The sequence below is a fragment of the Folsomia candida genome, unplaced genomic scaffold, assembly GCF_002217175.1.
Source record: "Folsomia candida strain VU population unplaced genomic scaffold, ASM221717v1 Fcan01_Sc002, whole genome shotgun sequence".
NCBI classification, from domain to species: domain Eukaryota; kingdom Metazoa; phylum Arthropoda; class Collembola; order Entomobryomorpha; family Isotomidae; genus Folsomia; species Folsomia candida.
In genome coordinates, this window is record NW_019091194.1 from 17,035,415 (window position 1) to 17,063,336 (window position 27,922).

Sequence of the window (27,922 nt, forward strand, 5' to 3'; positions counted from 1 at the left end):
TTTTAAGTCAATATGATGTAAATAGTGGCGGTGTTTCTTTTCTTCGCGGAACTGAAAAAATAAATCCTGGCACGACTGAAATTTTTGATTTAATTGAATTGTATATTAGAATTTAGTTATTTACAAAGTGGTGTGGTACACATCAACATGTCCAACATTTTGGCTGAAGTGATTCAAACGCGAGGTGAGAATTTGGTAGCATATTGATAATCACTTACAAGGATACATAAGCTAATAAATATTTCACATGCAGACGCTGTGACTGGGGACGAGTTTCGTGACCATTTGCAGAATGTGACCTCCAAGTTGTCCCAGATCAAAATGGATTTGGTCGACTCTCTGCAATCTACGTTTGTCATTTACGACTCTGACATTGACAAAGTCACGTCATGGTATGTTGAAATTCTGGGGATTAAGGAAAAAGTGGAGGATTTGAAAACAAAGTTTCATGATGATGTGAGGAAAATAATTTGTTTATTAAATATTAAGCATGTTGATCAAATGTTGAAGATAATTATATATCTAGAAAAAAGCACTAATAGCGGCTACGGGCGACATTGACCTGCTTAACGATGATTTGAAACAGTGCGATAAAGGAATTGAACTTCTTGCAGCGCTAATCCAAGTGGTCAAAAATTTGGAGAGAGCTGACCCAGTCGATTTTTACAAAGTAATTTCACCAAAGTAGAAATGGCATATTGTAACGACAGATTTTGTAGAAACCACAATTTATTATTTGTATTGTTTTACTTTTATAGGCATCTAAACTTGTAAATTCTGCAAAGCAAGATTTCGAATTACTACGAGGATCGTTTGAATCCATTGAAGACCATGCGTGGGTTGTAGGAATCAAATCAAAAATTACTGACCTTATTACCGATATTTATGAAAATGCTTCAAAGGAACTTCGCTCAGTCTTTCATTTTCATTTTGGAAAAAATATGTTAACGATAAATTTGACACGAGACATAAACCAACTGATTGAGACATTTATCAATATTGGATACTGCTCTCGGGTCATAAACAAATTGGCTATAGACATTTGGCAAGAACTCCTCGTAAAGGCGTGTTCACAAGATTTTTACATAGAAATTACGGGTAAACCAAAAAATGCATCTGCTGGGATTGCTTTCCAAGATACAAATGGTGACGGATATGAAATTGAAACCGTTCCCGTGAGAGACACAGGTTTCAAAACTGGCCCGAATATAACTTGTGATAATTCACGTATGATAACCATCAAAGCTGTCAGAACGTCAACCCCTACTTCGGAAGTGCAAGTTGTTTTCAACAATATTCACAGCGTGATATATGTTTTCCATCAAATATTTGAGAATAATGTTAGTTTTTTCTTAGCTTTTTATCTTTTCTTCATTATTTAGGTTTAATTAATGCAATTCTCTATGTCAAATTTGTATTCTTTAGACTGGTGTGATGAGCGATTGTTCTACATTTCTTGGTCCGAAAATTTGTGAAGAGTTAGGAAACAAGACTTTAAAAATTCTTGTGTTGCGAAACGCCGAAGGGGACGTGGAAAAAGCGAAAAATAATATTTCAATAATTAGAAACTTTATTAACAATTTTGAATCATATTTAAGTAAGAAGTATAAAAACCATAAAGATTTTAGGATACAACAAACTAAATCTTGCAATAACAAACTCGATTACAGATTTCACATTTCCTGACGGTACAATTTTTGATGAGATGGAGCGAGACTTTGATTCCTTATTCTTGGGCCAAGTTAAGCAGGATTTGTTGGCAAAAGTTCGACGTCTTGTCAAAGGAAACTTACACGACACGCAAGAAATCATTTGGGATGTAAGAGAAAAATAATAAGTGTCGCAGTGCATCATGTATCTACATGCTTGACCAATGTACATAGTAAAATTGTGGTCATAGGCAAAGGATGCATCGCCAGTTGCTGACGACATCGGTGGCCTTCATCGCAATCCTTATGCTTTCCCCAATTGTGTTGTAAGGTATGGTCCATTCATTATTTCTTTTTGTAGAAATAAAATAAGGCGTGAGGACCCTATATCGTAATTATATATGTAGTAAATGTGTTGTGGAAATCGTGCACGTGTTGAAGGAACACCTAAGACGATATAGTGATGACATTCTTATGTGTGATGCTGCATTCAGCTTGTACCTGTCCTTAGTAAAGATTCCAAAACATGAATCAGATTCGGGAGACTTAGTGCCGTTCTCTGCGGGTATGCAACAAGCAAAAGTGGGCCACCAGTTGATACGATATAATACTCATTCGACATTTTTTTCTTCTCCAACATTACAGTTCTTGTCCACAACAACAGTCACTATTTAGCGCACCACGCTACGTTCACATTTCCAATGACTGAGGAAAAAGTCCCCGAATTGCGTTCTAAAGCCACTCAAGCCTACTCTTTCATGGTTCGCTCTGTTCGAACAAAATTGAATTTTTTGATCTCTGATGCGATGACTGCAATCCTTAACAATGACGATGGTAATAATTTCAATTGCTTGTGTTTTACTATTTTTTGCTATCTCATGCATTTACATTTTCTTGTATTTATTTAATTTGTGTAACTTTTTTCAGAGTCTTCTCATACAGAAATTGATAAATTCCTCAAAATTTCATCCGAGTTTGTGCGTTTACATGGAATGCTTCAATTCGTTCTTCCTTCTGCAACCTTGGCACGAACGTTGGCCACATTGGTTGATCACACTGTGAATGAAATGTGCTCAAAAGTTCTTACTTGGGATGACATATCTGCTGCATGTGCCAATAAGTTAGCTACTGCCTTTACGCAGTTTGCTGTGGAGACCTCGGAATTATTTAAGGTAATTATTTAGTAACCAGAAACTTTGTCTTGAAGGGTTATGCAATATTCGGTAATTACGACAGGGAGAAGCCACAAATCCCAGAGAAATAGACGCCCTGGCTTCTAAATGTGTTTCAAAGTGGAACAGATTTAGGCTACTTACCTTCGTTTTGACAGCATCCATGAAGGAAATTGAGGACAAGTAATCACCTATTTTCATTGGAGTGTAGTGCCATGATTAAATAAGACAATGTATGCATTTTTACAGGTGGGTTGGAGGTTGTGGGCCTCTGTCTATGGAGTTTAAAGCTGAAGAGTTGCGGAAGTTGGTCAGGGCATTATTCCAAAATACTGATCGACGAGCTGTATTCCTTGCATCCATAAAATGAATACATTTTTCTGGAGTTCCCAATTACTATTACGTAGTTTACCCGCTTAAATTAGACTATTATTTTATTCTCGTAATCAAAAGTATGAAATAATATTTTTACAAAGTTAGGGTATGCAAATATGCAGGTTGAGTATTTGTTCGTCATTTCATTTTATTTTATCGTATTGAAGATTGATTCAACGTCATCATTGTTAATAAATTGGCAATTATATATTTAGACAATAAAAAATCAACAGTGAAGATCGAAGATGATGATGTACAATAATGATACATTCATGGAACAGGAAATATAACAAGGCTTATATATTATATACATAATTTTATATAATCTGAGAATCCGATACGTCGTCGTAAATTAAACTGCAATTTTTATACATATAAATCACTTAAATATATTGACTTTTCTATTTAACTATAAAATGGTTTGTGCAGCTTCAGCTAATAGCAGATTGTTCGAGATTCTTTATAAGTTCATTGTCAATATCGCGAATATAATCTCAATAGTTCAGTGAACGGCCCATGTTTTTCTCTCGTAGACACTCCTTGCGTTTATAAATGTTTTATTATATACGGAAACTCCATTTAAAACTTTATTCATAATAGTCACCACATAAATACGACTCTCGTTGTTGCAGGTAAATGCTGCCCTTGTATTTGTGTGACGAATCGTAAATTACGATTCGTAATATCATATGCGAGGTTAGCTATCAAACTGTACATGCACATTAATCCTACTATCTAGTACTAATAATAATCAATCTTTTTCATCCACTTGTTATACACAGTTGTGTATCTGTACCACCTTCATTTCTGTTATCACTGCATTCACTCATTACTCTCTCAACAATAGTAACAATAGGTATATCACAAGTGGGGGTATTTGTCTGAAAAATATGATGGAGGGTAGTCAAACGCACTGGAGTCCCAATTTTTCGGACCTCGCAGCACTCAACTTGAATGAACTTGAATTTATTACACAAAGTGGTAGCACGAAGAGTAATATAGTAATAGCTGCTTGGCAGTTGGCGTACAAATTTAATATCTTTGATGAAATGCGTCTTGCCAGACTTGAGTAATCCTCCGTAGCAGAAATTAGTCGGTTGATGACATGAGGTGTTGTGGAATTAATCAAACTCGAACTTCTGGAGGTAGTCATCTTGGTCACAGATCGCAAACACGAGGTCATTGGAGTCGGGTGTGGCAGACACGCAAAATCCAGGCTTGTCTTGACTCTGTATCAACTCGTCCTTGTTGAAGTACCACTTGCTGGCTTGGTCACAGCTTTGAAATACGACTGGGGCTCCAATGAAGAGGGAGGCAGGCATTGACAGACAAATATCATCATGCTGAATCTGACCTTCTTTGGTGAGTGACCAATCCTGCGAATAATGTAAAGAAGGGCATAAGTAAATACCCCAGTTATAATATACGTATATACTTATCAGGGGATTAGATTTATGTAAGCGAATTCAACAAGTGTGCATGATGACGATCAAGGATAAAACATCAACAACACATTGTATTCTTCGTGCAACATGGTTCTAAAGTTCAAATGAATATGTAGTTCTTTGAGCTTGTGCTGTTTCCTTTATAATAAATTACTATCGAGATTTGAGACCGGCTCATTTTTGGCAATGAATCCTGCATCAATAAAAAACTTGCCCCTGTTGATCATTGCGACCAGTTAGTTGTTGAATACAAACATATAAGTTGTTGAAATCATTTCTAAGTATTTTGCAAGTTGATAACATGGCTAGTGAACGGGGAAAATGAGACGTTTATAGCAAACCACACCCACCTGGTTGCCTCCTGCTCCATGACACTGAAAGACTTGGGCAGGTTCTGCTGTGCGGTACACTGATTTTCCCATTGTGTCGATACACCGATGACCTTGTTGAATCGACCCCTGACGCACAACCATCAGCTGCGGAACCTTGAGATCTGGGTACACGTTCTTCAAGTACCATTTGAAAGGCTTGCATTGAAGTCTTTCTCTAATCGCCATCCGATCATCGATGCTGAAAATTGAGCAAATTGGTATTTTTTAGTTCCCCACGTATGTAATTATTGGTGAAAGGAGATTAGGCTGAAGAAGTACATGATAATAAAGGCTCTTGCATAATTGTCTGTCTTATTACCTGCCGAACGGCACAGCTTTTGCAAGTGGCACTTTGGCGTAGTACAACTCTTTATATCCGTCCATCCACACTTCTGCGGCTCTCCGAGTATTTTTAGCAAAAACTGCCCCCGAACCCCCTGGGAATGAGTATGGGTGTTGTTTCCTATACGAAGAAAATTGTCAGTTGAAAGAAACTTTCACAAACTAACGATAAGTAGCTATTTATGTAAGTAATAATCCACCTGAAGACATGTCCTACTCTCGAGCATGGCACAATTTCTAATGTTCCACCGCACTGCCAGACTCGGAAACTAATTTCTGGGATATAATTAGGAAATCAATGAGTATCTCCAGCCTAGACATGTTTTTCCGAGATTTAATTCTTACCCAAGTTCTCACCACCCCAGATGTCCATTTGAACGTCATATTTCCCGAGTTCATTAAAGTACTCCCGATTTATAGAAAAGAGACCACCCGCAATAATTGGCGTCCTAAGTAAATAATAATAATTACCATCCAAATGACGTTCTGCATTTTTATGACAGTCATTGTAAATATGAGACATGATTTAACAGTAAATTAATCCCAATATCACCATGCAGCTTACCGAATGATCCTCGTGGGATCTACAAATAAGTGAGACAAGTATAAATAAATGTTGGCACTTAATCATTTACTTAATTGTAATGTTGCAAACCTTTGGCAAAATCTCGACGATCAGGAGGACTGAGGTACTCCCATTTGAACACAAGATTCCACTCAAACCCTCCTCGAAGCTCGGCGGAAGCAGCGACGTATCGGAAGTCATCCATGTTTATTACATCAATTACGGGGCTAACCACATGGGTGCGATTCTATTACGTGTAATTTAAAATTTTAATCTTGTGCCTAAATTCTTAACATCAAATTGTCAAATAAAATCCATCAATCAGGTCCAACAACTTATTCGGAAAAGCGTCTAAATTATTCAGAAATGGTACCGTCAACTATTGCAAGTCAACCATATAGGTAACAGGCTAGCGTTACAAACGTGTTTTTTTTCATTCCTAAATAATCATGCAGGGAGTGATTTTTGATTGATTGCATGTTTATCAAACCATGAAAAACTAGTTCGCTCAAATTTTCTAAAATTGTTTGCTAGCTGTTTCATAGCTTTTGTGTCACACACGACGGAGTTCGATAACCGGATTTTAAAAGTGTCACTCACATGACTGACTAGATTCAACAGTGGTTCCAACCATCCCGTATTGCATTCACAATGGCTGTCCAGAAAGGTTAAGATCGGAGCGGATGCCGCATCTGCACCTTTCACCCTGCTTCTCATCAAACCTGAAAAGCAATAAAATACATCCTTAAATAAATGAGCACTATTTATTGAACCATGTTCATATGTTGCACACAAAAAAAACAAGATTGCTTGCCGAGCTTCGTTTTCGCATCTCACCATCAATCAGGATTTAACTCTTCTAAATCCGGAATGATTTTTTAACGTAAATTAATTTAATTACGACACAGTTCAACACACTCTCCTCCAAAATAGTTTCTAACAGCAATCTGGGTGGGTCAGCAATAAATATGTGTATGCAACTCGTTTTAGGATTTTCTGGTTCAATGCATACATGGTCATTTTGCACATGCAATGCAATGTGCCATTACATAATGCGTTAAATAAGTGTTGCCTTACGACTTCTTCATCTATAATCATAAAACCCAAAAGTAAAAGAAATTGCCGTGGGTAAAATGTGCTCCAATTTCTTTTAAAGAAAATTGACATGTCACACGGAATATCAGTCACGATAGGTTTTATGCATTTATCACAAACCGGATTGCTCGACATTGCCGAAAGCATCATCCATCCACGTATGACGTAAATACATAGTTTCAATCCACATCAGAATATGGACGATGTGTAACATTTCAATCAACCCGTCGATAAATTGTTGTTGATCAAATTTCTTGTCAATGAGACTGATAATCCTGCTTATTTAGAAGGATTAGTGAAAGATGCACCAAACTGGATTTTGCCAACCCAAGAAAACAACAACCGATGGATTGACCTTATCCACGATTCATAACCATCCATTAATCCTCCTACGAAAAATGAAATTGGACATCAGCGGCTTCTTGCAGATTAATCCAAGAATTACCATAACCCATTCTGACAAGATTTATGTGTATCGAATTCAAATCAACCTACATGACAGGAATTCGGTTATTTAAGAAAATTGGAGCTATTAAGCAATTTTATATCGACATTAATTACAGAGCGGAAATTATGAGGCTCTACGTGACATAAGGATGATTTAGTTGCCAATTGGATGGTTTGGTTGGTCATATGTATGCAAGGCTTTGAAATCTTAATCCTGCAAAATTCATATCATACGAATGATATCGACTTTAGATATGCAGATTGACTATTAAGTACTAAGTAATTTCAAAATTGGAAATTTAACCATTCCGGATGAGTATAATTGCTGAAATTTTAAGAAAAAGGAAAGGATCCAGAATATATTTAAGTATGTATATTATTCGCAAGAGTCTAACTGCACATATTTAATAATAAATCCAAACCATCGTCAAAGTTATCCGCAATTACGACGTGTATAAAACTTCTCTATTATTGAGTGCACTCTTAATTCTCAGTTGAAATACGAATTAAAGAATAGCTCTTTGTTAGTCTCACTCGAGGTGAGATGAAAAATGTAATAATTTTGTTGTGAAATGGTTCTAGAATGCAAACTTTGATATTTAAATTCTACAGCTTTAAAGAATTGTATTAAGCTCAACACCATGACCAACCACTTCGCTTCGGGGACAGGAGACGCAAAAATATCCGTGATAAAATTAAGTGGACATGGTTGGTGACCAAATTAAGCTGCATTCTTAACTCCGTGGGTACTCTATCTCATTGTTATTCATTATATTTAATTAACTGCATGTGGTGAAATTCCGAATGCTTAACAGGAATAACGCTCAATTTCTCAGTCTCAATAACGTGACACAAATATGAAAAGAGAAAGAAAACTGAATTTTCAACTCACCTTCTCGCTTATCATTTCGAAGAACTTTGACTTTGTGAATTTTATCTAAAAGAGATCCATCTTGGGCTGAAAAAAGGAGAGAGAAAAAAATTAATTGGTGTATCGTCCCAATTCGAATTTATATCGCATTAAGCTCACGATTTGGAGACGCGTCATCGACGAGGATGATTTCTTCAATTAGCTCTGCAGGACTTCTGTTCAGAACTGAAACAATTGTCCGGAGGAGCGTTGATCTTGCCTCATTGTGAAAAGTTATTATTACGGAAGTTGGCTGCAGGCTGGACACATCGTACTCCTTTGGCCGACACCTGAAAAATTGCAATTATTAATATTCCGCTAGCGATCATCTCCTTTTCCTCGTGTTTTGACAGCCCCATTAGCCATATCACCAAATATCTCTGGTTGCATGCGTACAATGCACTTGTTGATAAAACAATGAACCAACTTTCCTCTTATTTTATCTTGAATGTGCTCTCCCCTCCAAGTCCGCAAGAGGTCACAAATAAATTTTCTTTATTATGAACACAAGATACTTGATTCTTATCATGGAAAGCGCTCATTGACTGACATACGGAACAGCATTGAGATTTGGCTGATAGAAATCGAATAAAATAGAGGTCATAATATAATATATGCAATATTCGGTTTAGCCAGAGTAACGTGTACGACATGAACATGAAGTACCGTGCACAAATATCCAACTCTCCTATTTTCGGTTGGACATAGACATCTGCAGAAACTGATGTACTTTCACATTTAACACTTGACTTTTCTCAAAACCATGATATCAGTGTCAAGCAACTTGCAATCGTGACCAGCATCCCAACATTAGGAATTTGTTTGCCCCGACGCCATAAACCAGCAGACAACTGCCAACTTCTTGGCAAGAATTCGCAAGCACCCATGTCCCGATATCTCATCCTAATTTGATATGGTAATCACTTATTCTAGTGAGTGAGCCCCATATCAAGAAGATTGCCATCTTCGTCGGGACTATAAGCTACCCACCAACCAAACATCATTGATTTGCACTAATCTTCTTCATCATCCACCGATCAATATGAATTCAGGTGGCGTTTAAGTATTTTATTGGTCACAAACAACTTTGAGGCAATGAGATGTAGATGTATGCATCTTGCACTTATAATTAAGCAACCTGTTGCTGTTCAAAACTGATTGACTGGTTGTCACCTATGCAGTCATCCACTGACATGATATGCAGATTAATTTCCACCGGGGGTTACTCGTTAATGATGTGCCAAATATGACTTGACTTACATGGCGTTCCAATAATAAAGTACAAATAAAGTACTAGTAGTATTATTAGCAACTTTTAACATATGGGGCAATTCGAACCATGTGAACTGTGTTTGTGCGCTAAACAGCAACAAACACTGACGTTTGGTGAAGTAGTACATACTAGTCACATGGTTCGAATTAAAATTATATTTGAAGCAAAACAAATTCCTAGTCAGGGTTATCGGTGCTAGTTTTCAAAATGTCACGGCGGTTTGTTTTGCGGGATGGTAAAATGCAGGAAGAATTATTGGACGAAAACAACGTTGGTACAGGTAAGTACATTCCCGTTGTAAGAAAATATTGTAAATAAATTATAATTAAATATCTAACTATTGGTTTTTTTTCCAGGAAGGGAACAAGTACATATACAAGTACAGGCTATTGTTCAAGTCAGAGATTTGAGGGAAAGACTGTATAAGGAGGTGTGCTCGTATGTAAGTATCACAGCCACAAATAATATCATTATGTAATGTCCTACTTCAATTTCAAATAGTAAATTTGTATGTTTAAATAAATCCAGACAGGTTCATATGAACACATTTCGAGAGACGATTTAAGCGACCGAGATTTCATCTTCAAGGTACAAGAAGGGGACGATGGCAAATTGCGTGCTGTAGAAATCACGAAAGACGAGGTCATGGAAATGTCTGGTTAGTAGTAACACAAGTAAACTGTAGTAAACATTGTTGAGCTTTTAAAGTTTCCATTTTTTTAGCTGACACGGTTGATTTACATTCTATGACCGCTCTACTCTGGCGTGACCCCCATCGCAGGATTCGAGAGATAACATTTGGTGTGTCGGTGTACAGTGATCCTCTCATAGCCGCAAATAATGCTATACAATATGCGTATTCAAGTGATTGTTCCATTTTGTAAGTATTGTTGATAAACTTAAAAATCTATTACACGTATATATAATGCAAGTATGTAAATGTGTACATTTATTTGTAGGGACATAATTGACCCGAGTTTCACTGCCGTTAAGACTGATCATGTGATTTTCCCTATATATGCTATAAATTATAAATCAGCCATGGGTCTCAAACAATTTCGAAGACAACAAGATGGAAGTCCTGGATCATTTAAAAGCAAAGCGACAGTCGCAGTATTTCAAGACATTGCTCCGCAAATGAACCAGATAATTGAGTAAGAAAATAACAATTTATAATAAATGAAATTGGTGCGTTGGACGTAAATATACGAGTATGGTTTCCAATTTGTTTTTCAGTAAAAATTTGAATGGGTTACTCACACGTGTTGACAAGGAAAAAGAAGAAGAGTTGGTGGTGACGATTGTTCCCAAAAGGGGATCATCAAAGGCCCAACCCCTTAACCGGTATAGATGCAAAGTGAATGGTTGTTCATTTACTACCTCCAAAACATGGAACTTCACAACGTAATTGACGTCTTATGTTTCTCAAAAGCCATGCAATATAGAGGATAATTTAATTTGTTTGTCTAGTCATGAAAACACTCACACAAAAGAGGTATCGTTCCAGTGCCCAGGGTGTCCCGCAAGATTCACAACCAAAGCAACTATGGTAAGACATCAGCCTATCTGCCCCGCAAGAACGGGGAAGGCAGTAGGGAAAGTGTCTTTTGGGCCTCGACGAAGGTGAACATGATTATTATTATTTTCGCGATCACTATATTAATGTATATCCTGTAATTATACTTTTTAAATAAAGGACCTCCTCTATCAAACCTAAGACGCTCCCAACTACATCTGCCTCTGTCAGCCTCCCCCCATTTGCTAATTTGACAAATTCCTCTCTCAAACGGACCAACTTGACGGATATCCAAGGGACAATCAAATTCCCCCCCAAAAAGCTGGCGTTAAATCCTACTCGGAGTATTGTAGAAAAAAACCCCACAACCACCATCATGACCTTACAGTCTGAGAATGAAGACTTGCGCCGAGAGAAACACGTCGCCACAACCACCATCATGACCTTACAGTCTGAGAATGAAGACTTGCGCCGAGAGAAACACGTCGCCACAACCACCATCATGACCTTACAGTCTGAGAATGAAGACTTGCGCCGAGAGAAACACGTCGCCACAACCACCATCATGACCTTACAGTCTGAGAATGAAGACTTGCGCCGAGAGAAACACGTCGCCACAACCACCATCATGACCTTACAGTCTGAGAATGAAGACTTGCGCCGAGAGAAACACGTCGCCACAACCACCATCATGACCTTACAGTCTGAGAATGAAGACTTGCGCCGAGAGAAACACGTCGCCACAACCACCATCATGACCTTACAGTCTGAGAATGAAGACTTGCGCCGAGAGAAAGTGCAACTCAAAAGAGATCGAGCTTTAGCATTAAGAAAAGCAAATAATAGTACAAATAATACTGATTACAGACGGTAAAATCACTAGGTGCAGATTCCTTAAGAAAAGAAAGTACGAAAAGACCATACGTTTTTAACCATTTTCAACCACATGTACAACGAATATATGTAAGACGACAACAATGCCATATACATTACAAATTAACTGTGTTGTTCTCACAACTGGTTCCTCGTGTCGGGAATATCTCTGTCAAGGGGCAGATTGTCAGAGGCCAATTGGTTAAACTGAAAATGTGAAAACAGGAAAATTAGCATGAAATGTGTGCATGCTGAATCAATCAGTGCAGACAGAGTTTGGGTCCAAGATGGCAAAATTAACTTTCTTGATTCGTATGTACCTTGGTTTTCCCATACGCGTCTTGACCCTCTGTCACTCTGTCACCCGAGAGATAAGCCTCCTTATCAAAGAGTTCGAAAGGGTCAACGACTGCCCCAGTTCTGGGAGGGCGATGGGGGTCAGTGTAAGTGTTGGCTTGAGAGTGTGTCATCCATGTGTCCTTCCTGCGTGAAGAGTCCATCACAACGTCATATTTTGACTTAGAGGAATAAGTACTGGTACTCGTGGTGCTGCTCCCCACGCCCAACGGTCCTGCCGCCACATCTGGAATACAAAATCAATAATAATAACCTCAGTTGCATATGTTTGGAATGAAAAACAAGAGTGGAATTGAAGTGATTTAAAGAGATATACGTATATAAATAGAGGCAGAATGTGAGCATACATAACATAAGTATGCAAGCCATCAGGTCATTTACAAAAGTTACTCTCAAATCGTGTATATAAATTGGGAGGCCTTGCCTTCATACTGCTTAATCATTATGCTGCGTATTCTGAGATACTGCATACACAAATAAGTACATTTGTAGGCTGGGTGGTAGTCCATTAATCACGCATTAATTAAATGTGCTCATCAATCTAATCAAAAAATGTGACTCACCATAAATTCACAAACTCGACTTCTTGCTCAGAGAGAACTTGTAGAATTTTGTAATCGCAAAAAACAAACAACTTCAAACCTTGTTTCTGGTCATATAATCCAAAAAATTCAGCCTAATCTGCATTTCATTGACCATCCATACATACACTCTCTCAGGAATGGTATGGTAGCTAAATCGCCGAGAAGACCCACAACACAAGAACCTATTTGTCTTGCATAATGCATATGTGGAGTGGATAAGTAGCCTATTTAATTGCCTTGTAATTAAGTACTGGTTACAGAGAGAGTCTTATATGCGAGTTCAGTTGTCTTGTACGTTTTTTTTTGTAAAAGTTGAAACGAAAAGTAGAATTTTTGCATATTTTGGACGGGTTCGATATGACAAATAAATTTTACACTTGGGCACAATAACACATCAACCGTTTACCGTTTCTTGCAGATAAGTAATATAATTTGGATGTTTAATCTCTCGAGCGCAAAAATCATTAATCTGTATTGCGGGGATCATCATCATCATTTGAAGGACTATATATTTACAAATAAATGCATGGCTGGTGATGTTGGTGCATGGTTCAACCCGACGCTACTTGAGAAGCCGTGTAATTTATTGTAATTGCTTTGTTGTGTTGGCCAGAAGGGCCAACTTCTCAACATTAATGCCGGGTGAATTATGTGATAAAAAATTTATCTGGTTTTCAAATAATCAACATGCATGATGAATAATTTCTAATAAAAATACTGCATTAAAACCTATAGTTTTCTCTTTTATCACAATTTACATAGTGCAGAATCGTTCCAAAGATTGCATTTAATTTCAAGTTTAAAAGCCAAATATCTACAATTTACTCTTTAATTTAATTTATGATGTAAGTCCTAATTGTGGACATTCTGGTACGAGTTGCATGCAAATAATACATACAAACTGACCACACAACCAAACTTACAAAACTCAAATGGAAATTAAGTTATTTGTGCCGACTGCCGAGTGTACGTGGACTCGGTGATGGAGATAACACGTCTTAATTTTTTGTGTTTGGTGTTTGTGCAATGATTACTTAATTTTAAAAAGTCAGTAAATTTTAAGACTTGAAATCAAGATGCCACATTTTCAAAGGACAATGTTTTATTCGACCTCAGGAAGTACGTCGTTTCAATTTATTTCGTGTTACGTACACATAAGTTCATGCGTTATTACCTGTATCACTAACTAAAATTTTACAAAATTGGGATTACATCAATGACTCACCTCTATATCGCAAAGAGTTGGAACTATGTTCTCGCTCACTCGTATGCTGAAGTCCGACGCCACCAAAGTTAACGTTTGAAATAGCTTCGGACGATCCTGCAGTGTCCCCTCCTCCCAACAAGGACTCTGCCACGCTCTCCTGAAATTTAAATCAACACATGAATTATGTATATTTTTTGGGTTTGGAATTTAGTAAATTAATCATTTCAGCTAATTCGTGTCGCCAAATAAATTCCTATGCAAACACGTAGATACATGCATTCTTGTAAATTTGTCAGTTTTGAGAACACAGAAACAACTCGAAGCATAAGAACTCTAAGCTCTGCTTTGTACGTGCAGATAACTATGTGAATACCTACATATTCCCATCAATTTCAATTAAACCAAAGTTGTAAACACGCATCCATAACATATTTTCTCATCTATTTCAATTTGTAAAATCTGTTGGAGTTGGATAACTATTTGGAAGTGGCCAAGCCAAAGGCATGCATGTCGTCGAGTTGCAGTTGCTGAGGCCAAATAAACTGGTCCAACACAACTTTTACGGCCAAGCCAGTGCAATAAATTACATCCAAACTGATTCCCACCAACCCACCCACTCACTCCATTTTCCCCTTCAATTTGTCCATTGCATTTGTGTTACAACATTCCAATTCACAAAATGCTGTACAGAGAGGAGGCGGTGATGGGAAATGGAATGAGTTCTACGGATGGCGATCCATTATCATGTAAATTGCAAAACTGTACACGAGTCTTTTGTTCTTAATATTTTTAAACCAGATTTTTTCACTCTATGGCAGAAACGGTGTGATGTTTTTTTATGAAGTGAAGCAACTTCCGCTACTGATTTATTGTAATGACGACGATTACAAGTCCCATTAACATGCGAAACATTAGCCACCAACGGTGATGAACTTGATACTTGACTCATGATTGTTATTCTGAAAAAAATTATAATACATGTACGTACATCTCACACGAGGACCGGACCGGACGCAGTGGACACAATACAATTTGCAATTTAACAAAGACTCGAGCCAAATAATGTAGAAATTGTTATTCTGCGTAAAAGGACAAGAATGCAAACAGAATTGGACATGGATTAATTCAACTTGTCCAACAAAATCATTTTATTCTACAACCCACGATATAATCGTGTCAAAGTGAGGTACAAATGCAAAAATAATCATGGGGATAAAATAGTTTTGCAACCTGTCAATGTCAAAATAATTAAACGAATAAAGCTGATCAAATGGAAAACTCATATTAAAGTTTAATTTCCTTTCATTCTTTTCATTTGCATGTACATTTCATATATTTTTGCCATTTTTTTACAGCTCTACAGTCATGAGTTTATTAAATTTGCGAAGTTCAAGTTACTGTAGGTTTTTTAGTGAGCAATATATTTATCTTGTAGCTTTGATTTATGTACACACAAAAAGTCGCAAAACTGAGAATTGGATGATCAACCGATAAAAGTCAATCCGTTCCTGTGCTAACCCAAATCAGCATTACAAGCATCTAATTGAAAGGAACGAATTTATGATTCTCTAGCAAATTCAAAAACGAGCAAAAACTTGAACGATGAAATTTTTAGGTGGCTTTTACGAGTTGGGAAACAAGTATGTACAACTTTCATAAAATCTGGTTGAACATTGGCCAGAAGCTGACGAAGGTCCAATTCTCATTGCTTCACATTATCCACATTCAAACAATGGGATGACGAGATTGCTTCGTTGAAGAAGATGATGAACAAAGGAACACGTCCTCAACATTGGGGATGATTGTGGCAGCAGCAGCGACAGCGACGCTCTATTGACAGGACTGACCACTTATCCAAGAATAAGAACTCGACGTCATAGAGCCCAAGATTAGACAGAGGACGACTGCGAATCCTCTTCTGCTTGCTGCTGCGACCACAACTCATCTTTTCTCAATTTATTTTCGCATTATTCATCTCCCATCATTTTCATCTTTGAAGCATTATTCTGTTTCCTTCAACATCCATCTTGGGGAATTTTCCAAAGGATGTCAATGTTTGCCTCATCAAAATATCCACAAACGACGAGTGTTTCACAAGTACACACCAAGAATAATTATAGATTTGTGGACTTTCATAACAAGCATTTCATTCTCTGTGGTCATTATCATTACATTTCTTGAATAATGTGGATGATTTCGATATGAATTTCGTAAATCTTGCATCTTGTGGGGGAGCAGATAATTTGATATAATTTTACAAGTCGTAAATATATCTTTGAATCTGCATAATTCTCTTTATAAAAAAATTGCCCATTCAATTCAAGCCCCAAAAAAAGCACTGTTTCTCTACATACATTGACGTAATAAACTCATTAAAAATCGATTCGACTGGGTCAATAATCATCTTTATCTTTTTAAGAATAATTGACCTGTGATTCGTGTTCAGAGGTAATCAAGAGGCAAATCTTCCCCACACCTCATCCGAGTGATCGCACAGCCTTTTGGTAAAGTGCATCTCTTTCTTTTAAAAATGCAGTCGAAGCCGTCTGTGCATGTAACAACAAAGAGAGGTCAATGCAACAGTGGAGAAACAAATGCAAGCTGCACTGTACGTCAAATCTGAAAAAAGTTGTCCCCGTGATGACCATCATCCGTTTCTTTGGTGCAACTAAGTATGTACACGTCCCACTTCTCATTCCCAGCTACAAGTCATAAAAGCACCTCTCACAGTTCCACTGCTACAGAAATCTTTACGTTAAATATCCTAATAATGCATCTCTCGGCTCAAAGCAAAACTGGTTTTATTTTAGAAAAATAGCAGGCTCTCCTGAGGTCACAGTAATTCTCCATCGGGCGTTCACCAAATACTCAAATGTTTGAAATGTTGACAGAATCATCTGCGTCTGCTGCATTTCTTAATATTTTGAAGGTTGATGTGCTATCCTTGAGGAAAAATGTGAAGTGGTCAGTTTCTCAATTTTGCCTTCAAAATATTATTCCACTGAGATACATGATGACCCAAATGATTGGCTTTGTTCGTGGTGAAATTTATTGTCATTCGACCCTGAAATCATGTAAAGGCATGCTGCTTTTGTAGGGAGACGGTTTAACTCCTCAACCGTAGATCTGTATGTAAAGCACTGCGTTGGACTCGTCATCAAATCCACTCAAATGAATGCTCAAACATGAATATTCTCATTATTTTCTGTATGCCTTCTCTCCACTCAGAGACTATTTTTGTATCACCAACTTGCCCTCGTCCACCTCACTGACTTTGGTTCAAACATCCCCAACTTTCATCCCAAAATTCTAAAACTACAATTTCTCACAATTTCGCTTCAAGTGTAATAATATTTAACTGTAATTGGATCATGAGACTATGACTTATTATGAGTAATAGAAGAGGATGACGCCTGTGAGTGAAAGTGTGTAATCCATAATTGAGGTAGCAAATGAGGTGGTGGTAATTAATGTTGCTTTGTTTCCTTCTCGCACCCACACAATAGTATCGAATTGAAAGCCTGTCTGTGAGAGGAAATACTTAAAAAGTCCTCGTCAAAAGTATAGCAAATGCAACTGAGAGGCGCAGAGGCAATTGTTGCAAATTCTTTATCAACCCGACAATGGCAAGTTGAATTAATAACAAAGTGCGCTTATTGATCGGTGCATATTATTAATTCTCAATCAGAATTAGCGGTTTGTTTCAAAATCTAAAATTACTGTCCCTCTGAACAACAAGAAACGACCTGCTCAATTACTTCCATTGCTAGCGCACATTCAAATGAGGCGTTGTTGGTCTTTCAGAAAACTATTAAAATATAATTGAGAGTTTAGAGAGAATAAGTTCCGCACATCTTCTCATTTATTAGCGTTCATTATGCAACACTCCGACAGTTGGCTGCTAATCGTGTGTCATAACATACAGATGAAATGACTCTGCATTGTCAGCAGATGATGATGCTATTTATTTGCATCCATGTATAGCAACTTCCGCACGCACACAATTTTATCATGTGTGCAATCTGCTGGTTCTCTTTTATAATCAATAATCAGTGTACATAGTACATGCACATTATGCATGCATTGTAAATAGTATGCACATGCACATTTATGTATGAGCATGCGTGTATAGAAATTGCAAATTTGCAAACAATATTTTTGTAACAAGTGTCATATTTTAGTGCCTGCATCTCCCAAAGTCAAAAGGAAACCGTGGGGGTTTAAAGATAGGGACGTGTAAACATATGTAATCCTTAATTGGAGCAGATGTAAATAAATACTCAGATTGGTCACTCAATTGAATTCCTTATTGCATTTTGGAGATAAATTCGGCATGTGCACTAATTGGCAGACAGAGGACAGTTGAATTAGTTGTCCTAATTTTTTCACAAGCGATTGTAAACCAACAGAACTTTGGGTTTTTATATGTAACATATTTTTCAGAGAGGAGGAGGGCGATTTGGTCAGACGACGTCAATTCTACTCTACCATCACCGGTACTTCCATTGTTGGTCGAAATACATAAAGTATGTATACGCAACAAATAGATTATAATCAAGTACATTTATTTGCCAACGAAATATCCGGGTGGCATGTTTTTTATTATTTCATTTGTATCGCAGCCAACTATTTCGCACTGTGAATCTGCTTCAAATTTGACAAAAACTGACTGACAACAACTAGAACCAGATTTTGAGATTAGCATTACTGTGAACCGTTCGTTAGTGAGTATGTAGTGTAGCATTTAGTATGAGGTCCGCCACTCCGTTATGCCTTTCCTCCGCTCCTGCTTATTAAGCCCAATATATTTTATTAGCTTATGTAATGTGCAATTTTACAATGAATGATTAATGTCCAAACCCCACACTTATGTTCGCATATCACATAAAATTATGCCAAAATATAGCAAATTTGCATGACAATAAACCATCAACGGGATCTTTGAAAATATGTGGCAGCTACTATTGTATTGAGAAGTAGTGGAGGTCCTTAATTATTGCAATGGAAGCAAAATTAGAAAACTGACCTGCGTACAAGTAATAAGCACGCAGGGAGTCACTCGATTGCGATTAAAGATCAAATGTAGATAAACGCCACCCAGAGTTATTGCTTTTCCGTTGTTTGATTTGGGTCACTTAATTGATGTTCGAGTTTTATTGTTGTGTATTTACATACACATTTTTTAATTGAATTCATGTGTAGTATAGATACATATGCATCTACATACTAGGCGTTTAGTTTTAATGAAAATTTGCTTGACCGGATTCGTTCAACGCTGTGTGAATTCCTTCCGGGCGTAATTCATGTGGGAATGGTGATCACTGGTGATGGAAAAATAATGTCGTGGAAATTGGGTGTTTCTAGTTCGGAGAGGATATGGAAGTTGCAGCCCAATCTAATTTACATATTCCAATTCTTCCCTCACGAATGACCACATTAACAACAAATTCCTCTATTCTGCTGCTGACCAACTTCGTTGATACCTGGCTTCCAAAGTTCCAAGCATGCCAACTGCGTACATGTACGAAAGATGTAATTATACCTTGGGAATTCAACCACCTGGTTGCGTTGACTGTAGGGCACATGTTAGAGCATTATAATCTCATTAAGTTCAAATTAAGGACAATTTGAGACCCAACATTTGAAAATTTCACATAATGTAATGCAGGAAGTGAATCCTGATTTATGACTGTTTTGATTTTCAAAGGGCTTCGTTTTGTCATGTATCTTGTTGTATTTAGCATCAAAATGAATATTATGTATTCATTCAACCATTTTTTTAACACAATGATTTGACAATTCTTAATGTCATCCACATGTAATATCCACATCCACATTGACGACAATTAAACTGGCCCTGTGTATCTGAACTTGTGCCAGGTCGATTTTTTTCAAGTTTTCAGGGATTGACAGCTTCCTATTTCGTCCAGTAATATAAAATAATACTTTTTTTCTCTGTATTGGCCTATGGGTATTTTATCTTCCAAACTAAATTAGCAGGCAGCACAATTGTTTTTCCATTGAAATGAGATCTACCATTACATATCGCATTGGAGACCAGCGTAAGTTGTGTAGCCAGTCAATTTGCTCTATTATTACGGGAATGATGGTGCAGTTAATATGGTTTTGTGGCTCGTTGTGATGATTGAATATCAATTTCCTTGCTCATCAAATTCAACTCTCAGCACTACAGGGAAAGTTATCTACGTAGTTGCACGTTCGATTTCATATTATCGACAACTCACGTTTTTGTTCTACTCACTCAATTTTACGCTGTGAAAAATGACATGAGAAAATTCGAATTGGGTGCAACAATTGATGTGCAAACTAGTTGAAGATTGGAAATACTTAAATGCGTCATCTCATTCATTTTAAAGACACTTTGTGGCTTTAGGTATTTTGTGAGATAAGAGTCGAACAAGAAGTAGGCGAGAAGAAGACGACTGTGAAGTAATCGCTGCTGTTCAAAGATGATAAAGTAGTTTGATTGATGTGAACTCGATAACTTTGTATGCCTCGACTGCTCCACCAATTGTTGTAATAATAATGACGACGAAATGTTGGTTGACAGCTCGAATTTTTCAAAATATTCTTTGTGGTATTGTTGTGCAGTAGCTAGAGCAAGGTTTCATTCAACTTTTGAACAGACAGAATATCGAGTGATACCGAGACGTACCATAAAATCTGTCCAACAATATCTTCCACATAAACAGATAAATCATCCTCGTGACTTTTACCACAGTTCTTTTTTCGTGCGGAAATTGTCCCACACAATTAAAGATTTTAATAGAGTTCACTCACTTTCAAAGAAGCACTGATTTTATTAATCATCCAATTTTTAAGGGAAGTACTTTGTTCAGTGAGCTTTGATATCATCACCTAGAGAATTGCCCCATTGAATTATTTCTCATATTTTGAAAATTGCTTTGAAAGTGAAAGTCGAAGAGCTATCATCCTCAATGAGGATTCCTCATTGCCTTCAATTATGTAGTCAGTCGTACAACTCACTTGGTGCATGCTCACTTGAACATTGAGTGGATAATTATTATGAATTTTAAACGTTTGATAATTACGCGTTTCAATTATAAAAACAAAGCGTTTAACCAAGTTTAAAATTCAGTTCAACTTTAATATTGAAATTTAGTTTTATGAGGAATTAAGAACCTGTTCCAAACCAGGAAAGGGTGGTCGTGGGATTCTTAATAACTATTGCCTAAGTCAACAATAGGAATATGTAGGAGGACCAAACAAGTATATAAAAATCTTGTTCAATTCAATTCTAATCATTCAACAATTCATCCTAATCAGCTAAACTATACTGCCAATGAGTTTATGCAAAACCCATTTTGCCATGAACAAGACAACCGTTTAAGGTTTAATGGCTTTGTGTTTTTGCAAAGTTCATTACAAGACGAAGGTTAGAACCAGACAACAAAAACTTTGGATAACCATGCTCACATTGATTGTAATATGACTAATGAGTAACAAAGAACTGTGACGGCAATTGGGTAAGACTAAGCGTAAGTTAATAGTTAATCCCTCTTCGCAGCAGGTTAAATAAATCAGATAGGAAAATAAATAATAAATACCTTGTTGAAATTCCCTTGGGAATCTTCTCGATTGGTGTTTCTCGTACTTGTGGTGAAGTACAGCACGCCACACAACCATATCACAGCAATCAGCACAAACACTTTGGTGTTCCGTTTTAGCATCATTTTTGAAGGTGGTGTTGTTGGTGGTTATTTAGAATTGGCCACGCTCACCTGCAGAAAAAGAGGGGGAACAATTATTATTTAGCATGTACGGTCAATTGTATTTAGTAGAACAATAAATTTAAATAAATGTAGATCATCTTCAAACAAAATTCACAATACAAATTGCCCTAATTGGCATATAAGAAAGTTTGACAAAGTTATGCAACCGAGCTGTTCGCACGATAAACATTATGAAATATTTGCAGATAGCTGGTTAGCGAACCACGAATGGTGAAGATGAAAATTATTTTTATAAGATTCCAAGGTCTCTCTCCTTTTGGTATAAGCAATAAGCAGGTTGACATAATTCAAAGTTTTGCAATCAAACCTAGAATCCTTACTCGTATAAATAAATACTTTTACGTAGATGTACAGGTATTCACGCAAATTACATAAACCACAATCATGACCTGTTCTTGCTGATTATCATTTCGCATTAAAAAGACAACTTTTACATTACAAAGTTACAATTAGACTTTGGCGTCTGTTATGACTGGGATAGAAATCTTGTTTCCTTCACCATCCTCCTCCCTCGTACACGGCATCATTACTCTTGAGCGTTGTATAAAAATGTGCACAACAATTTACAATGGACATGTGCCCACTTTCGTTTAATTTAAATTCAACTCGTAATGAATTCGCAATGCAAATATTCTTCGAGGCGCATCTTTGACAACCACAATGAATTGAAGAACTGATTTGACAATGCAATATGAGAGCGACTGGCTGGCTGAATAATCAAGGAAGAGCAAAAGTCATGCCAAAAGTCAAACGCTGCTTGAAAGTTGACCATACACACAGATCGCCTCACCACCCATAGAATATTTTCATCATTTTCATCAATACTTTGGCGCACTTAATTTGTTACCATTCACTTCGTGAAAATGACTCACTCTTTTGTGCAGAAAAATAGATTATGGGTGCAGTGAAACCAAACCACACTACTCGCTGTACACAGTAACCAATTTATTTCAGTAGTTGGTAGTGGGCAAACTCAAATATAGATATTTTTTGCATAATATCCATGCATGCATTCATATTACGTATGTATGGCAGGAGGAAGTTCTGTGGTTATTTTGATAGCATGTGTATTGCGAGTCCATTAGAATTTATCAGTCTGTCTGCTTCTGCAATCTATCAGCACTCTCAAATGTTGCGAATTCTTTAAACATGTTTAGCGTGAGTGATGAGCTTTGCCAGACGCGGCTGCATGAGAATTTCTTAAGAACACAAGTCAAGAACTAAATACGTATGTGTTATGATACGAAATTCCTACTTAATGGTCAATTTAATCATGTGTGTAAGAAGAATCTTCTCATACTGCTCATCAACACTCATGTCTGGTGGACTCTTCACTTTTGGTTTTTAGCTTTTAGCAAAGTTAAAAGATTATTCATTTTTTAGCCAGCGGCACAGGCTTGCTTTACCACTTGGTGAAGAGCACGATATAAATTAATTCAATGTTGATGTGTTAGCTTAAAATTTACAAACCATGTGCAAGGAATGGGGAAATGAGGAAGTATTAGATTTCTGTTAAAAAGTGGCACGATTTACTCATGTCTGTGGACTATTCTACATTTTTCGCAATGAATCATATATGTACGATAGAGTTGAAGTGGGTAATAATTGTTTAAATAATAATTACTCTAATTATCTTCCAAATTTAATGTTGGATTTGAGGCGGTCTTACTTAAAATTCATTTAAATGAAACCCTCTCACTTTTGACTTGCAATTTCGAACAAAAACAAGGGCAGCAAAATAAGAATCAGCAAACCTTCATGGGTAATTTTAAGTGCAAGAGCTATGAAATGAATGGTGACAAAAAAACAGTCTCGATACGAATCTCAATTAGTGCATTTATATGGTGCGACAAAGGCATTCGTCCCTTTGACTAAATATCTGGCTAAATACCTGTAACACAAAAGCAACGTGGGAAGTTACAACAATGCGTCAATAAAACACGTCATGCTAATGAATACTATGACGTTTTGCATAGTTCCCAATTTGATCTCGTTTGTATATTACGCAACAGGTTGCGTGTATCTAAATTTATACAATCTCTTCGATTTTATCACAGTAACCAATTTAAAAAAATATGAAATCTAGAAGCGCTACACCAGTACAGACGCCGAAAGGCTCGAAAATTGAGAAATTTTGAAACTATCCATCTCAATTTATTTTTTTTAATGGTTCATGTGTTGTATGAAATAAACTATGAGGGAATGTATGTATCAGCATGAAATTCAACCTTTCCACCTCTAACAATACGATAAAGCATTATAATAATCGTGTGGAAAATAAATAAGTGTCCCAAAGAAGTTACTTTAAAACCTCGAAATAAATTATAAAGTTATCCCACCCACCTCAAAGTTAAAAATGGGAAATAGTATGGGTGCAGTTATATAATTGCAAAGATACCAAGCCAGCGAAGACAATTGTGCCGTGCACCCCAAATTCATTATTCGTATTATCATGACCGTTGTTTAGTCGAGAGCTGTATATTTATTTGCCCACCGAAACGCAAGTGGTGATGATGATGAGTGGTGGGTAAAAAAATCTGCATAATCATCATCATAATGAAATCTAGGAAGGACAGTGAACAACTTGATCGTTTTCGGTCCTATGCCTTCGTATGACAACGAAAATAGTTTCAGCGGACGACACGCCCATGTATCATCATCATACATGTAATATTCAATCGCCTATTGTGTTATGATGATACGCTTATTTATGCAGTGTTACTGCTTACTATTAGTTAGCGAAAATTACAAAGGTAGACACTGAAACCTGTCTGATTTATATGTTATCTCCAATTTGGTCCATTACATAAATAACGAAATGACGATAATGATATTCAAGTGGCATATGTATTTATCTCGTATTTGTTTAGAGATGTTCCTCTCCCGTTTTTCTAGGCAATAAATAAGTTTTCGACAAAAACGACACACAATTGCTTTGATTTGACTTATTAGCTTATTCATGTTAATGCCCTCATCAATCCTTGTCGAAACAGAGTATTTGTTCAAAGGTAACAATACTAATACAATTAGAAAACAATGAACTCCAATACGGTCAGCAAAACCAAGCATTCATAAAAGAACATTTTTATTTCAAATTCGTTACGAAAACCTTACACTGCTTTGTTACATTTCTGTAACGGTATTTTCTAATCAGATGTACATACATACTGACTGACTCCATGTACTTGACCCCCTGTTCATTCTTTTTTAGTCATGCAAATAATAGATTAAGCCTGTATGACACCGGCGCTATAAGTATTTACATTATACGTTATGTCATTATTAAGGTGTGGGCACAAACAACACATTGCGGTAATAATCTAAAAAAAAGATTTCGAGGAAGTGGATATGATTACTGGTTCCATCAACTTTTGCATATCATTAATTACAAATGCACGTATGTATTTTTAGTGGCTGAATATCTATACGTCAATAGTTGGCAAATTAGAAAATGAGTTTTTTTGTGCAATTCTTTACTAGATATTTTATATTATTGCATCTAATATGAAAATCAAATACAATCGTATTTGGAATTCTGAATCTCTTCGTGAATTGTTATAAATATATCAGTTTCGCAAACTGGAAACCATGTCGAACGCGGTGCAGAAAGTACGAGTGACCCAAAATCGCAAGATACAACGAAGGAATGATCAGGATGTGATGTTGGTTCAATAAAGGTTTGAGAATAATTGACCGTGAAAACATCGTGGTTCCTGCAATGCAACTCGCAATTTATAAATGCATTTTCATTGTTGAGCGATAAGCCAACTGCAAACAAACGGCACTCGCTTCAACGCTTGAATCTCCGGCTTCCACGCTTCGTGATCTCGATTGCGAAACTGCTTGAGTTGTAAAAGATCCAAATTACGATCTGAGACTATGTCCATCCGCAACCAACAAGACGAGGCAATCCAAATACTGCAGTACGTATTATGCATAACTTTGCGTAACGGGTATTGAAATTGGGTACCACATTACTTACTACGAGACAAGGATAAGTTGGTGTATGTACGTCAACTGATATAGTAAAAAGGTTAGCGGGTGAGGTTGTACGTCATCATCGCATTCATGCTAAATTCTTTAAAACCTGATTTTATTTGTCTCTAGCAATAAAAGAAATCACATTTCAAATTAAATTCGTCAATGAGACTAGTATCAAACACAAAATCCGCAATTATCGGCATTTACCTTCTGTAATTTGGCATATGAAGAGATTAGAATGTATGTATGAAATTATTAGCGTTTCCCCAAATTGCAAAAAAATCGAATATATAATAGTGCTGTTTATTTAATTTGAATGCGAGTCACGTGTAAGTGAGGAATTTTTAACAAATTTGAGTGTGGAACCAAAATAAAAATACTGTCAATCTCCAACAAGAGTGTAATTAGAATTAAGCAAGCTACGAAAATTTTATTTATACGAAATTTTGGTTGGAACTTCCAACTTGGAAGACAACAATTATTGGTGGATTATTATGGTTGTTTTGATTATTGTAATCATCAATTAGACTAATCCCACCAAATAATAATTGGATAAGTGTTTAATTATTATATTACTTCATATTATTAACGTAATAATGTCCATTATTCCAAAAAGTTATTATACTCCACTTAGCAGTACAAATTAAGGTTGGATGCCGCTGTCGATAAAGTGACAAAATGATAATATAGCTACAATAATACTCACTTTGTCCTCATGTCACGACAGCTCCATTCAATTCATGTGCTAAAACTGGGTCAATATCTGCACCCACTCAAGGTCGTTGGTGGTGTAATTTTAGTAAGATTTTCAATCAGTAATTAACTCCATCCATAAGTTTCATTCAATAATCACCACCTTCTTTTATTAGTTTATATACGTCTTATTTTCTGTCCAAATTACCACAATCTGCATTTAGTCCGGCTCCTTACATACATTATTATTGGCATTTGTTTGGCTAGTGTACACTACACAGTCGCCGGAAATTGTTAAATGAATTGTTTGGCTCTAAAACTGTACGTAACAAGTTGATCATATAACTGATTCAACCAAACAATTAAAGTGCTTAAGCACTTGTAAATATATAGGTTTCACAACTCATCAACGGCACAACACTTGCGAGGTGAATTTTACAATCAATTAAACTCACAAACAAAATACACCGTGTTTGATCGAAATTTTGGACAAATTAAATGCCTAATACAAAATCTCAGAATTTTATTATTGTCTATTTGTTTTACGTATGTAATGTATTTGAGTTTTTAAGTGATCAAATAATTTCTTCAACTTGATTTCCCCAAGGTCGTTAAAGATGATTTCGTGCAGGCCTACAACTATATGTTCCGCTATGAAAATGCTGGAAGCGTTTAACAGGGTTCGTTCCGGAGATGGACCCACCCACACCGCACAATTTTCAATCAAGTTGTTACTGGAAGTTTGAATTGCACTTTTCGCAATTAAGTGGAGCGTGAAAGATCAAGTTTGGCAATGATTTTCTTTCTTCGTGATTTCTTTGTGGAGGCGAATCGACTGCACTGCAGTCCATACGAGTCGAGACTAAAGCGACGGCGCATGTTGGGATACACTTTCATGCAACCACGCATAATAACACTCGCATAGCCTCTCGTATAGCGATAATAAGAATTGTGTGTACCGTCATTCCGCTCTGATCTGCCCATCGTCACACAAGTCACCTCTTTTATATTGCTAATACGACGCTGGGACACCTTTCAGAACATTATCACTTGGTCATTACAAATGCTGGGATCATGAAATATCTAAATGATGCTACTTTTCAGGAATGAAGTGCAGGTTGCACCCTCCTTCCTTGATAATGTTGTTAATTCATGTATTACTCCTGCACCCATGCAGGTTGTGGGCTTATTTGTATGCAATACCAAAGTATTTATGATATGTGCATCGAAACATTGCGAATTTTATGCAAAAATTAATAATTCACAACCTGTATGCATTTCACAATACTTCA

General features: G+C 36.7%; 3 protein-coding genes across 3 annotated transcripts; 2 read left to right on the forward strand and 1 right to left on the reverse strand.

Moving 5' to 3' along the window:
* The first annotated feature begins 6 nt into the window (after positions 1 to 6).
* LOC110845072 (centromere/kinetochore protein zw10 homolog) lies at positions 7 to 3,571 on the forward strand. The gene is made up of 12 exons (XM_022091429.2): positions 7 to 184; positions 254 to 456; positions 527 to 670; positions 759 to 1,340; positions 1,426 to 1,597; positions 1,671 to 1,819; positions 1,901 to 1,980; positions 2,057 to 2,214; positions 2,295 to 2,483; positions 2,577 to 2,821; positions 2,886 to 3,004; positions 3,071 to 3,571. Exons 1-12 carry the CDS (start codon positions 148 to 150, stop codon positions 3,189 to 3,191), a joined length of 2,199 nt encoding a protein of 732 aa, XP_021947121.1. The 5' UTR covers positions 7 to 147; the 3' UTR covers positions 3,192 to 3,571.
* Positions 3,327 to 27,518, reverse strand: LOC110845073 (polypeptide N-acetylgalactosaminyltransferase 2). Its single transcript, XM_022091431.2, has 15 exons — positions 26,644 to 27,518; positions 21,771 to 21,944; positions 14,200 to 14,338; positions 12,354 to 12,616; positions 12,176 to 12,240; positions 8,492 to 8,661; positions 8,354 to 8,419; positions 6,520 to 6,641; positions 6,010 to 6,166; positions 5,920 to 5,938; positions 5,700 to 5,803; positions 5,555 to 5,630; positions 5,332 to 5,475; positions 4,992 to 5,211; positions 3,327 to 4,572 (listed from the first exon to the last, which is right to left on the reverse strand). The coding sequence occupies exons 2-15, from the start codon at positions 21,894 to 21,896 to the stop codon at positions 4,318 to 4,320; spliced, it is 1,926 nt and encodes a 641-aa protein (XP_021947123.1). The 5' UTR covers positions 21,897 to 21,944; positions 26,644 to 27,518; the 3' UTR covers positions 3,327 to 4,317.
* LOC110845074 lies at positions 9,771 to 13,887 on the forward strand. Its single transcript, XM_022091432.2, has 8 exons — positions 9,771 to 9,924; positions 10,001 to 10,086; positions 10,173 to 10,302; positions 10,368 to 10,524; positions 10,604 to 10,798; positions 10,881 to 11,048; positions 11,115 to 11,267; positions 11,341 to 13,887. Exons 1-8 carry the CDS (start codon positions 9,852 to 9,854, stop codon positions 12,032 to 12,034), a joined length of 1,656 nt encoding a protein of 551 aa, XP_021947124.1. The 5' UTR covers positions 9,771 to 9,851; the 3' UTR covers positions 12,035 to 13,887.
* Positions 27,519 to 27,922: the final 404 nt, after the last annotated feature.

Bases quoted from the DNA above. Each gene is read 5' to 3' on its own strand.
- LOC110845072 (XM_022091429.2), top strand. From the start codon at position 148: ATGTCCAACATTTTGGCTGAAGTGATTCAAACGCGAG. The intron at 457-526 runs GTGAGGAAAATA...TTATATATCTAG, and splicing joins AAACAAAGTTTCATGATGAT to AAAAAAGCACTAATAGCGGC. The intron at 1,598-1,670 runs GTAAGAAGTATA...ACTCGATTACAG, and splicing joins CAATTTTGAATCATATTTAA to ATTTCACATTTCCTGACGGT.
- LOC110845074 (XM_022091432.2), top strand. From the start codon at position 9,852: ATGTCACGGCGGTTTGTTTTGCGGGATGGTAAAATGCAGGAAGAATTA. The intron at 10,303-10,367 runs GTTAGTAGTAAC...CCATTTTTTTAG, and splicing joins CGAGGTCATGGAAATGTCTG to CTGACACGGTTGATTTACAT. The intron at 11,049-11,114 runs GTAATTGACGTC...TTGTTTGTCTAG, and splicing joins AAAACATGGAACTTCACAAC to TCATGAAAACACTCACACAA.
- LOC110845073 (XM_022091431.2), bottom strand. From the start codon at position 21,896: ATGATGCTAAAACGGAACACCAAAGTGTTTGTGCTGATTGCTGTGATA. The intron at 12,617-14,199 runs GTGAGTCATTGA...TTTGTATTCCAG, and splicing joins CAACTCTTTGCGATATAGAG to ATGTGGCGGCAGGACCGTTG. The intron at 12,241-12,353 runs GTACATACGAAT...TCACATTTTCAG, and splicing joins ACGCGTATGGGAAAACCAAG to TTTAACCAATTGGCCTCTGA.